Below are 11,441 nucleotides of genomic sequence, written 5' to 3'. Positions count from 1 at the left end.
TGATATATTTATCAGGATATTAATGTTTTCGCGATACAAATTAATAATGGTTTGCTTCATCGGCGCAATAGGTAACGCTAAAATTATGTTAAGGCGTTGGAGCAACCATCGAAGCTCCAGTTAGTGTCGCATGCGACGGATACATAGCGAATTTCATCATAACGCCTGGATGCAACTATTCGAGCTCCATGGATGTCCGTGTTGCATACGCATGGAAGTGAAGGCGTTTCATAAACACTAATCGCCTCACTGATCAGCGCGTTGCTCAGTGGAAAGAGTCAGTGAGAGGGGTCATACAGGATACAGGAGGTCATAGGAGGTTTTAAACGTAGTGTCGTTGATTGTAAAATTTCATCCAAGAGGCACCCCATAAAATTTATGCTGTGAAGAAATTAACATCAAAATTTGTAATTTTAGTAGAAAACCGTTGTGGTTCAACCACCATGTTCAACCTCTCTGAAAGGTTCGTTCCGGGTTCGCGGCGGGCTTTACTTCGAGGATCTAAACTGTGCGACTTCAATTTTTCACGTATGCTTCGAGGACATGCTCTTAGTCTTAGACATAAATAGTTGCTCTACAAATCATGCTCAGCGCAAGGCGATAACTAAACTGGAGCACGAAAGATACTCACATCCTGCGCAGTTATGTAACTTTTATTCGCGCCTAGGAAATATCTTTGAGTATGACGAAGAATTGAAAGCGTTCTGCCATTTTGGATCCTCGCCACGGAAAAAATTTAATCGCTGATTTAACGATTCAATTGCTAAAAGAATGACTGAAATGTTTCAATGTAGATTTCACGACACAAAAATGCAACTTTAACCACCCCCGTGCTTAAATTAGCTCACAATAGTGGTTGAAGTAGCATTTCTTTGTTGTAAAATCTACGTTGAAACATTGCAGTCACTTTTTTTTAGAAATTTAATTGTTAAATCAGTCATTTAATTTTTTCCGTGCAGTAATGAACACGCACAATGAATCGAGTCAATGAGAGAGGTCGGACAAAATTTGGAAACTTTAAAAACTTTTATCTCCGCTTATACAAGACTTCGAGGTTCTAAAAGTGGTTTCAAAGATTTCCTCGTGAAATTTTCTCTCAGAAACACCCCTTAAATTTGAAATGTGACAAATTAAACATCAAAATGTACAGTTTTAGTTGAAAATTTCATGTCCGACCTCTCAGGTTGACTCGATCCACTGTGCGCCGTTGCATCCGTGCCGCGGGTGAAGTGATGAGTGCCTGGAAATGCAAAACGCCCTCACTTTTTTGCGTATGCAACATGATCACTCATGGAGCCAGAATAGCTGCATTCAGGAGTTTTAGTGAAATTTACAGTGTTCGTCACATTCAACACTAACTGAAGGCGCTTTCGTTGTTTCTCTTAAAGCTCAATATTATTCCCGCGCTGCATATTGTGCCGTTGGAGTATACTGTAACTCATGTGTAATAAAGGTGACAGCTAAAACCCTTAAAATCCAATTTATTTTTCTAGAGCTCTACCGATTATCACTCGATAATCAATGCAATATTGCGGCACATACACGATTTTTCTAGTGGTTTGGTAGATTATTATTGAAAATTCTGCGTAACTTATTCCTTCAAGATCGCGGCATATGCGGTAATTTTTCAGCAGTTGAATAAGATCACAATATCTTCGCCTCAATATCGCGGCAAATACGCGATTTACATTTGATTCGAGCATTATATTTATAAACGTCAATGGCTTGACTTGAGGTAGGCGAGGAGCTAAGATTTTCCTTCAACTTTGCGTGATACCATACATACCGACTCCGGAGTTCAAATAGTTGCTTACTTGATTTTCGCATGTAAGAGCAGGGCCGGATTTAGAGGGTGGCCACATGGGCTACAGCCAATGGCGGCAAATTTAGGGTGCGGCAAAGTTTGCAATTTTTTAAAATTTAGGTGTAAAAAAAAATCGGATTCAGAAAAAAAATTACAAACGAGAAAAGGTGACAAAATCTCTCATTTCCTAAGAGTTTAATAATTTCTAATTTTGTCGTCTTTCGGTGATACAAGAGACAGCGCACCTTTGATTACTCGAGTTAAAAGAGAAACTAAACACGCAATTTGGCTTGGACCGGCGTGGCGCAGGGAGCAATGATAACGAGGACTTGAGATGAGAAAGAGAAGCCCTCGGCGTGGCGCGGCGGTCGGCATGTAACACATATTAGCGCCTACAAGAGTACATGAATACTTCACGCATTGCGCCAAACACAGTGCGGTCAGCAGCTGTCTGCGTGAAACGCACAGCTCCTACAAGACTGTAGGAATACTTCACGCATTGCGCCAAGCACAGTGCGGTCAGTGCGTCGCGGCGGCAGAAGTTAAAATTATCAAACCACATTTATGTTTGTTCTTTCATAATTTTTTCGGTCATTTCTTACAAATGAAAGGCCTTGTCCACACGGAGATAGGTTTACGGAACTGAACTTTCGCGCAAAGCTCCGAGAACTTTTGCCAGTATAGTGTTGACAGGATTTTCGCCAAAATGTTTCCAACACGAGTGAACGCGTCTTATGCACCCCTCCCCCATCCGGCACGTTCACTTGATGGTTTTTATTGATGCTTCAAAACGAATGAGAAAGGGGCGGCAAAATGCAGGCGGCCAATGGGCGGCAAGAGGGTAAATACGGCCCTGTGTAAGAGGTGAGAAATTACGCGACTTTCATTCCAATATCGCGAGAAGTACGCAATATTTCCCGTCAAATTCTAAGAAGTTGAGCGCTTTTTATCTCGGTATCGTTAGGAATGCGCGATTTCGTAGGGAAAAAAAGAAAAGAAAACCGCGACAATCATTGCAATATCGCGAGGAATACGTGATTGTTTCAGCGGTTTTGTAGAATCATTAAAAATTACGGGTTATTCATCTCGGTATCCAAATTTTGCGACGGTTGATTACAAACACAAAAGATCACAATAATATTATTTCAATATCGCGATAAATACGCGATTTTTCCGGTGATTTTGTAAAATCTTGGGATATTCCGCATAACTCATCTCAAAACTGCGGCATTTACGCAAATTTTCCAGCGGTTGATTGAGATCACGGAGGTAGATCACAAAATTTTCAACTTAATAACGCAGAAAATGCGCGATTTTTAAACGGATGCGAGAATTATATCGACAGTAACTTTAGAAAGGCAAAAACTAGGATTTGCCTTCAATTTCATGTGATACCACATTCCTACTCCGGAGTTCGAATAGTTGCTCGTCTAATTTCTGCCTGTAAAAAGTGAGAAATTACGCGAATTTTATCTCAGTATCGCGAGAAGTACGCAATAATTCCCACGGATTCGTTAATCCTAAAAAGTTACACGCTTTTAATCCCGATATCGTGAGAAATGGGCTATTTAAAAAAAAAAAAAAAAAAAAAAAAAAAAAAAAAAAAAAAAAAAGATTCTCCGCGATGATCATTGCAATATTGCGGAAAATACGCGATTTTTCTAACGTTTTATAATATCATTGAGAATTCTGCGTAACTCGCCTCAAAATCGCGGCATTTACCCAAATTTTCCAGCGATACATTACCTATAATCACAAAAAATTACAAAATTTTCACCTTAAAATCGCGGAAAATGCGCGATTTTCATATTGATGCGAGCAATATATTCATAAACGAAAATAACTTGAGGTGTGAAAAAAGCTATGATTTGCCTTTAATTTCGCGTAGTACCCGCAATACCACATACTTACTCCGAGTTCGAATAGTTGTCATTAGGGCCTCTTTCAAACTTGAATCGGGAAGCGGGATGTTTTTCCGGATTTCGAAGCCCCTTGCAATCCATAATTGGGGCACGTGGATTACCTTTGAGGATCCAATACCACACATTATGACGTCTTCCGGATTCTTTTCTCCCTCTGAGGGTTTTTTTCTATTTAACCCTCGCGTGGGCTGCAAAAAGGTCTGTACTTAAGTTTTGGTTGGGGATCCCCGCTCTCCCGTCCGGGCCAGACCTCCTTTGAAAGAGCAAGTAAATTTTTCCAGTGCGTACCGGCCAGCGTTTTACAGTTTTATTCTCAAATTTTTACGTACTTAATCAACGGTGAATTTGCAAAATATTGTACTTATCTTGACTTACTGCTTATTTTCTGTCAAAATTTATTTTTTAAATGGGAAAACTCTCGACGTCATTTCATGAGGACTTCCCTATTTTTTCTTCTTTATGCGAAGAATATTCTGTGAAAATCTCAAGCAATAGCGTCGGTCCGTTTTCCTTAGTTAAAAATAAATTTGAACGGAAATTTTAACACACCGCAAAAGAAATGGGCGTATTTGCAGGTGCGTTAATTTGAAATGCGCGCCTTAAGCTTTGTCATAAGACTTTACGGGACTGCCAACTGTAAATTCTTCATTTGTTTCAATGCTGCAATGCTGTCAACACTTTTTAGAAGAAAACTCTGTAAAAATTAGATAAAACCACGATAAAACTTATAAATGGAAAACAAATGTCAAGTGAGAGGATTTCCAAGCAAGATATTCAAAACCCTTTCAGCTAACAATAAGCTTGAAACTTTATTTGAGTGCGTGTTCTGAGTTTTTTTGTTTGTACAGCCGTACAGCTTGTGGGAATTTTGCGAATTTCGTAATGTTTACAAAACAAAGAGAAGAGACTAAGAGAGGTTAAAAAGTTGCAGATTTACTGATAGTGGTCAAAACCAGGACAAATCGTCAAATACCTCTAGCTCTGAGTTCAATTAAACAGGTTGTTTTTGAAAAGGTGTGTACACATTATGTAAATTCTTCCACTTACATATCTCAATCATTTATCATGCTTGCATATTATAATCACCACACAAGCCTCTTTCCGTTTGGTTCCGCTATACTGAGTTCAATCTCTTTTTTTATCAGTACTCCAAATCAAGCTTAACATCCTTAAGCATAGTAAGCTATGAAAGACTAGTTCTATTGAATATGCTGTTCTTAACTGAAGCAAATTATGAATGCTAAGACGATGGTCTTGCCGTCCGAGTGGAATCTTATACTGCTCTAAATTTTTTGTTTGCACTCTCCTTTTACTGCTGCTCCTAATCTAAGTTCAACCACCATTCTGTGTAAAGAGTGAAATAAAGTAGGCTCTCTTGGTTTGATTGCCATCGTGGCTAAAGTATATGTAATGTTACTGCATTCGTCATCATGTCATATTCTTCGAACAGAGGTTCATCAATTTCAAACTTTCGTTGTTGGTTGTTGTTTGTCAACGGTGCCGGCATGGATGTCTCTGTTATCAGTTTTTCATTTTGTTTGCTTTTCTCAAATCTCAGCCACCATGATGTAGGTCACAGGTTTTTTCTTTCTCAAAATTTATTTAATTTATAATAATAATTTTCCAACTGAAAATGACTCAGATATGAGCCGAAATGTCGTTGCGTTATTATACATTTAGCCCGGTTTCCTGTTTTTTCTCCCTTTTTATTCATATCACCTTTGTCACGGGCTGGTGTGTTAATATTTGTATCTATTTCATCAATTCCTAGATAAAATTATCCTAATTAAATCCAAGTTTTGCTTTGAGATGGAACTCTTCCAGAGATTTTCAAATGCCTTTTTAATGCTTCAATCTGAAGGCCTAGATACACACGGAAATTAATCGCCGCAATTGAAAGACGAAAGCCAATGGAGAGCCTTGATTTTGATATATCGACGTCAATGGATTGAAATCAAGGCTCTCCATTGGCTTCCGTCTTTCAATCGCGGTGATTAATCGTGTGTATCTAAGCCTTGAGAGACGAAAAACCTTGCAAAAAAGCTGCAATTTTGCATTGAGTCTGAACGAATTGAAGTGGGCAAGATTTGAATGGTCATTCTGAATGATTTCAAATCTTAGGTATATCTTCTTTGAGATGAAGGAGTTTCACTGGAGCTCTTGAAAGTCCAATGACTATCTCAAGGTTCCATCGTTTATTATGTGCTTAAATTTTTTCATTACTTTTTCAGTTACGCATCAAATATGACATATCAAGAAGGATGGGTTGTTGTGAACGAGATGCCAACTCATGTTGAAACATGGGGCGGCTGGATAGAGGATCCTGCAATAAAAGACTCCAAAGAACTATTGATCTGTGTGTCAGGAAATCCTGGTGTGACGGAGTTTTATAGCCACTTCTTGTCTCTAATTCATTCAACACTGAAAATTCCTGTATGGATCATTTCTCATGCTGGTAAAATTTTCAATGAAGTCAAGTTCCCTTTAAGTTAAGCCAAACTTCAGATTTCAGTTGTATGAAATATATTGTCAAGTAAAAATAATGATGAAAAAACAGAGATTTCGTCGGCAACTCAATCAGTGTCTTCAGTGTTGCTTCTGTTGATACATCAAATATCATTCATTGGATTCTTGTTTATTGATAAAGTAAATAGATAAGAAACATCTTATGAAATCTTACAAGGGCAGGATGGAAAAGCATTTCTGAAAAATAGCTTTTTCCCAGAATGAAATTGCTAAAAAATTTAGAAAGTCGCATGCACCCAAATGATTAATACCCTTGATCAATAAAAATGAAAATGTTAAGGTGAGCTCAAATGCCTATTCAAAGCAAATTTTTTCTGAAAACAACAACAGGCTCATCTATACTTTGTAGAATAAATGCCCATTAGGTTCCTCATGTTTAAAAGTTCAACAAAAGACTTGCCATTTCAATTTTTGCATTGAAATTAATCGCTCAAACTCAGATGATGGATTTTCTGTCTCATTCTGGTAGTTGGCAAATTTCTTGAACATTTGTCTCATTCAGTCATTTGAAAGCTGAATGCCTACTTCGATGTCTCCCAAGATGAGTGAGCCGATAGTAAAGCCGAATGCCTACTTCAATGTCTCCCAAGATGAGTGAGCCGATAGTGCACTTCAAAGCTAGAACTTACCCAACTTTTATGAATTATCAATGTATCTGATCAAATAATTGTTGTCTTTTTCATTTTTGTCAGGTCATGAATTACCTCCCAATGCTCTCCACTTGAAATACCCCACGGTTCAAGACAAGCCAGAATTGTATGATTTGGACGGTCAAGTCACTCACAAAGTTCAATTTATTGAAAAGTATGCACCAGAGAAATGTGACCTGTACTTCATTGGGCACTCAGTGGGGGCCAAAATCATGTCTGACATCATGAAAAACTATCCTCACATCAATTCAAGGATAAAAAAATGTTACATGCTTTTTCCAACCCTTGAGCACATAGCCAATGCTCCCAATGCGAAGTTCTTTATTCCAATGTTCACTTACCTCAATCGATTCATTTTGTTTTGGGCATGGGTAAGTTTCATTCATTTCGACCTTTTGTTGTGCACGGTGCACGTATGACTCTTTTAAAGAAGAAAATCTATTTTTAAATATTTTATACTGCATTTTTGAAAAAAAATGTACAAAATATAGTTTTTCAAAAATCTCTAGCCCTTTAATGTGACCTGCTATCTTTATTTCCAATAGAGCTCAGGCAATTTGTATCCATACCTTGAATTTTGTTACCCCCCGTATAGTTGGCAAAGAACCATTCTCATCATGAGGTTTCCTTTTTTCCAAACCTTTCATCTTAATGGGTTATCCAGCTTTCACTTTCCCTCAGCCTTCAAAGCATTTTCTGGATTAATTTTTTGAACTGTGATTCCTTTTGCAAGAAGAATCATCCCTTTTCCTGTTAATTTTCAAAGTTGTAGCTGGCTGAATCATCAAACAGGCTCAAGTCCTTTTATGCTCTATCCTCCTAGTCCAATCTTAAGCCTATTTTAAAGTTGAAAAGATCTTAACACAAAAATCTTCGAAGGTGCACAAGTAATGTCCATGAATGCAATAAAATTATTTGAATCCTTATTTGCAGGTTTCAACATTGCTCCCAGGAAGACTCAGAAATATGATAATAAATGGCGTGATGTATTTGTCACATCCGAGCGGAGTCACTGACTGTTGCCTCACTGCTACTGACAAACTAGTCGATCCAGTTGTTGTTAAGAATGTCTTTTTCCTTGCTAATGACGAAATGGGCAAAATTAAGGACCTAGACACTGAGGTACCTATGGTTTTATTTTAATTTTGATTCATATGAATGAGGAGATTATGTTTTGAAAAGTTTACTGAAAACAGCTGGAGAAAAAAAGAGAGAAAGGAAACAATCACAAGACTTAAAACACATCTATCGGGAATAATTATGTAGATTCGCCTTGCAGTACATTTCTATGTAACTATATAACTTTTAAGGGTAAGAAAATCAGTGACGGTAAAAGGAGTGAAACTTTGCTGAGCAAAATTTGAGGAAAAGAGATGCATGGATCTGAAGGGTTTGCCCATAATCAAGGGAGGCAAAGGAGTTTCCCCACCGATAAATTTTGAAAATTTGATACCCTTAGGACGCAATTTTTGATCGTTTTCATGATACAATTTCACTTTTTTAAAGAAACAAATTTTTGAAAATTCTAAGCGGGTTGGCCAGAGGCCGTCTTCCTTCACCCTTCGCAGCCACTGAAGGAAATGGTTCGTAAGTATTTTCTTTTCTTTATTACAACTATCTTTACTGTACTGTAGGTACTATCTACTGAGGCAATACTAGTCATGTGTAATATAATTAATAATTCATGACTACCATTATACAATAATTCTTTAAGGACATTGGAGGTGAAAATTGATGTATATTTAATGAATTTTTTGTATTTCAAATGAATTGCTTATAATGAAAGTTCTCAAACTCAACAATTTATTTTTCAGACTATTGAAAAGAACCTGTCCAAGCTAAGGTTTTATTTCGGCACAACTGATGGATGGTGTCCAGTAAGTTATTATGAAAACTTAAGGAAGAAGTGTCCTCAAGCAGATGCAATCCTGTGTCCATCCAATATTAAGCATGCTTTCGTCATATCATCTTCTCATGACATGGCCGATCTGGTATCAAAGTGGATTAAAGAGGATAAATGAATCCCTGATATTCACAATGGACAAAGAACTTAATTTTGCCTTGCAAACATTGTGATAGGTGCCTCAAAGAAGAAGTTGATGAATTACCATGGCTGAAGTCAGAAGATGCGTATCCCCTTGCATTGTTTAAACAACTCCAATAACATTTTACCTTTTTAAAAGAAAACTATGATATCTTTAAAGGAGAAAAAAAATTGATGGCAATGGTCTAAGAAAACTGTCAGTTGGTTTTCTTGTGAAGAAATAAAACATGAATGGGGGCAGACAAAGCTGCAATCAGAGATACGTATTTTCAGACGTTAGCCATGGCTTAGCTGCAAGTCATCAAGCCTTAGTTTTAGTTTCACTGGTTGTTTCAAATTTTATTCTCTTTAAAATGTGATATTTGTCATATAAACCTAAGATAGCAGTAGTTATTACAGTAGGATTAAGTAAGGCTGTGAAGTCTTTGGTGATAGATATTCCAATTGTTGAATGATACGGAGAGTTTCCAAATAAAACGAAAATCCCCTACCACTATAAAAATGCAAACAGCAAATTTGGCACATTTTTCTCCGCCAAATTTTAATACCGTCAAATTACCTGTTGTTTCAGAACAACTGCTCGGCAATGCCCTACAAGCTATCATGAAATCTTGAGATCCAAATTTCTTCATTCAGATCAATTCTGTGTCAGTCAGACCTCAACATTAACATTAAAATCTATGATCTAATTTACAATCATTTGATGAAACTTACATTCATTTCCAATAGATAATCTCACTAAGCAAAATTATTGTCAAAGGCTAAGCTGCTCAATCCACAAGGGATGCAGAAAACGTTTAGAGTGAGGAATGACAAAAACCTCTAAAAAAACTCTTAGGTACTTTGGGCAGCATAATGGGGAATATTCAGTGTTCAATCAATCAGGTAGCTAAAATTCTTGGCAGAGAAGTAGTTAAAAAACATTCTATTTTCGAAGAAGAAGAAGACGATAGCATATTCCTCTATCTACTGCTGTTTCCATTTTGTCATGCATACTATATTCAACAGTCAATTGACACACAAGTATATCATTGAAGGCTCAAATATTCAATTGCTGACTTAAATAATAAATTCTCTGTCTCCGTACAACGTTATATTGTATGCTGTACTCATAAAGGATAATTTTAGCTTTGTGCAATTTTATTGTTAGTCATACCTTTTATTAAGTTTATATTTATTTTGTTGTAGCAATAGTAAGCAAGATTTTTTTAAATTTTATAATCATTGCAATCCTTTTTTATGAATTTGGTCATTTATTTTTATATATTTGAAATCAGTGGTGTTAAAGTATAATTAATGTTCATTGAAAATTCATTAGATTATGCCCAGAGCACTACAGATTTAAATACATTCCTTTAAAGTATGTACTGAAGTTGCAGTTTTGTCTTTTCGGAGAACCATATATGTTGTCCCAGAGAAAGTCGCAGAATAAATAGCTCTTGTAGCAGTTTTGAATTAAAGTGAAATATGAGTCACAGGAACATATTTTTGCCACCACAATTCAACAGTACTTTCAAGTTTTTAATTATTGCCCAAGTAGCGCAGGCTGCAATACATTGCAATTCCATGGTGTTTCAAAATTATAGTTGCTAATGAACTGGAGTATTGTTCATGTTGCATATCTACTAATTGAAGAGGCTCCTCATATTGAACTTTATTGTAATGAAGTCAAAATTGGTAAACATTTTTCTTCGCAATGGAAACGTCCATTTTTCCTCTGATGTGTAAAATTGGTGTCTATTAATGAGAAGATACAAGAATGTTACAATTTTATTTTAAAAAATTTCAACTCGATTTCATTATCATTGTTGTTAATACTCCTTGGATTTTGGCAACAACTTACATACCAACTGGAAACATCAAAACATGTCTCTTGTTTGCTCGAAGAATCTAGTAAGACAGGCTCAGGTTTTAAAACCTCAAAAACTCATTGTGATATTTTAGTATGTCCTGCCAGAGAGTGATAACTTCAGTCTAGATTTTATTCAAACTGGCAATCTAATCTAAGTTCATTCGCCTGATTTTCTTACCGAGAAAAAAATCAAAACAGGAAGGATTTTCTTTATTTTGTTCTCTTGATCACCGAGAAGAAAATCGCGCTTCGTTGCTCTAAGGCTAAGGATCCCTATGTGCGAGAGGTGACCCACAGCAAACCAGTCGGTATTTGCCTCGATAGCAGGGTTTAAAGTATTGACTTCATTTTCGAGGGAATCTTAAGTAACCTTTCATGATGCAATATGTCAAATTTCAACGCATAAAACCCACCTAAAAAATGTTTACCAGTGTTCTGTTGAGACGTGCTTTTTCGCCAGGCCGAATCGTGTGGTTTGCTCTAGGTTCCCCCTCGTATTTCTTGTTTTCCCTCTTTTTGACGATAGCTCAGGAAAAAAATATTTTCCGAATCTTGAGGGGGAAATTATTGACTTAAACACATAAATTACAGAAACAGAGCAGTTTTTGGGGAGTCACTCACTACGTGCGGATTTGTGAACAAA

At 36.8% G+C, this 11,441-nt stretch overlaps 1 protein-coding gene across 2 annotated transcripts; it reads left to right on the top strand.

Moving 5' to 3' along the window:
- Window positions 1–4,630: 4,630 nt before the first annotated feature.
- sturkopf (lipid droplet associated hydrolase sturkopf) lies at window positions 4,631–10,318 on the top strand. Of its 2 annotated transcripts, none has more exons than XM_019052898.2 (5): window positions 4,631–4,740; window positions 5,958–6,181; window positions 6,945–7,273; window positions 7,836–8,024; window positions 8,717–10,318. In XM_019052898.2, the coding sequence occupies exons 2-5, from the start codon at window positions 5,971–5,973 to the stop codon at window positions 8,921–8,923; spliced, it is 936 nt and encodes a 311-aa protein (XP_018908443.2). In that variant the 5' UTR covers window positions 4,631–4,740; window positions 5,958–5,970; the 3' UTR covers window positions 8,924–10,318. The 2 variants fall into 2 exon arrangements, with proteins under 2 accessions (XP_018908443.2, XP_018908441.2); XM_019052896.2 differs by lacking the exon at window positions 4,631–4,740 and adding an exon at window positions 4,931–5,294.
- Window positions 10,319–11,441: the final 1,123 nt, after the last annotated feature.

The sequence above is a fragment of the Bemisia tabaci genome, chromosome 4, assembly GCF_918797505.1.
Source record: "Bemisia tabaci chromosome 4, PGI_BMITA_v3".
Lineage (NCBI taxonomy): Eukaryota > Metazoa > Arthropoda > Insecta > Hemiptera > Aleyrodidae > Bemisia > Bemisia tabaci.
This window is presented reverse-complemented; position numbering and strand designations above follow the sequence as displayed.

Excerpts from the sequence above, each read along its gene's own strand:
- sturkopf (XM_019052896.2), top strand. The coding sequence starts at position 5,137 with ATGTTACTGCATTCGTCATCATGTCATATTCTTCGAACAGAGGTTCAT. Across the intron at positions 7,274-7,835 it reads TCATTTTGTTTTGGGCATGG|GTTTCAACATTGCTCCCAGG; the intron begins GTAAGTTTCATT and ends CCTTATTTGCAG. Across the intron at positions 8,025-8,716 it reads TTAAGGACCTAGACACTGAG|ACTATTGAAAAGAACCTGTC; the intron begins GTACCTATGGTT and ends TTTATTTTTCAG.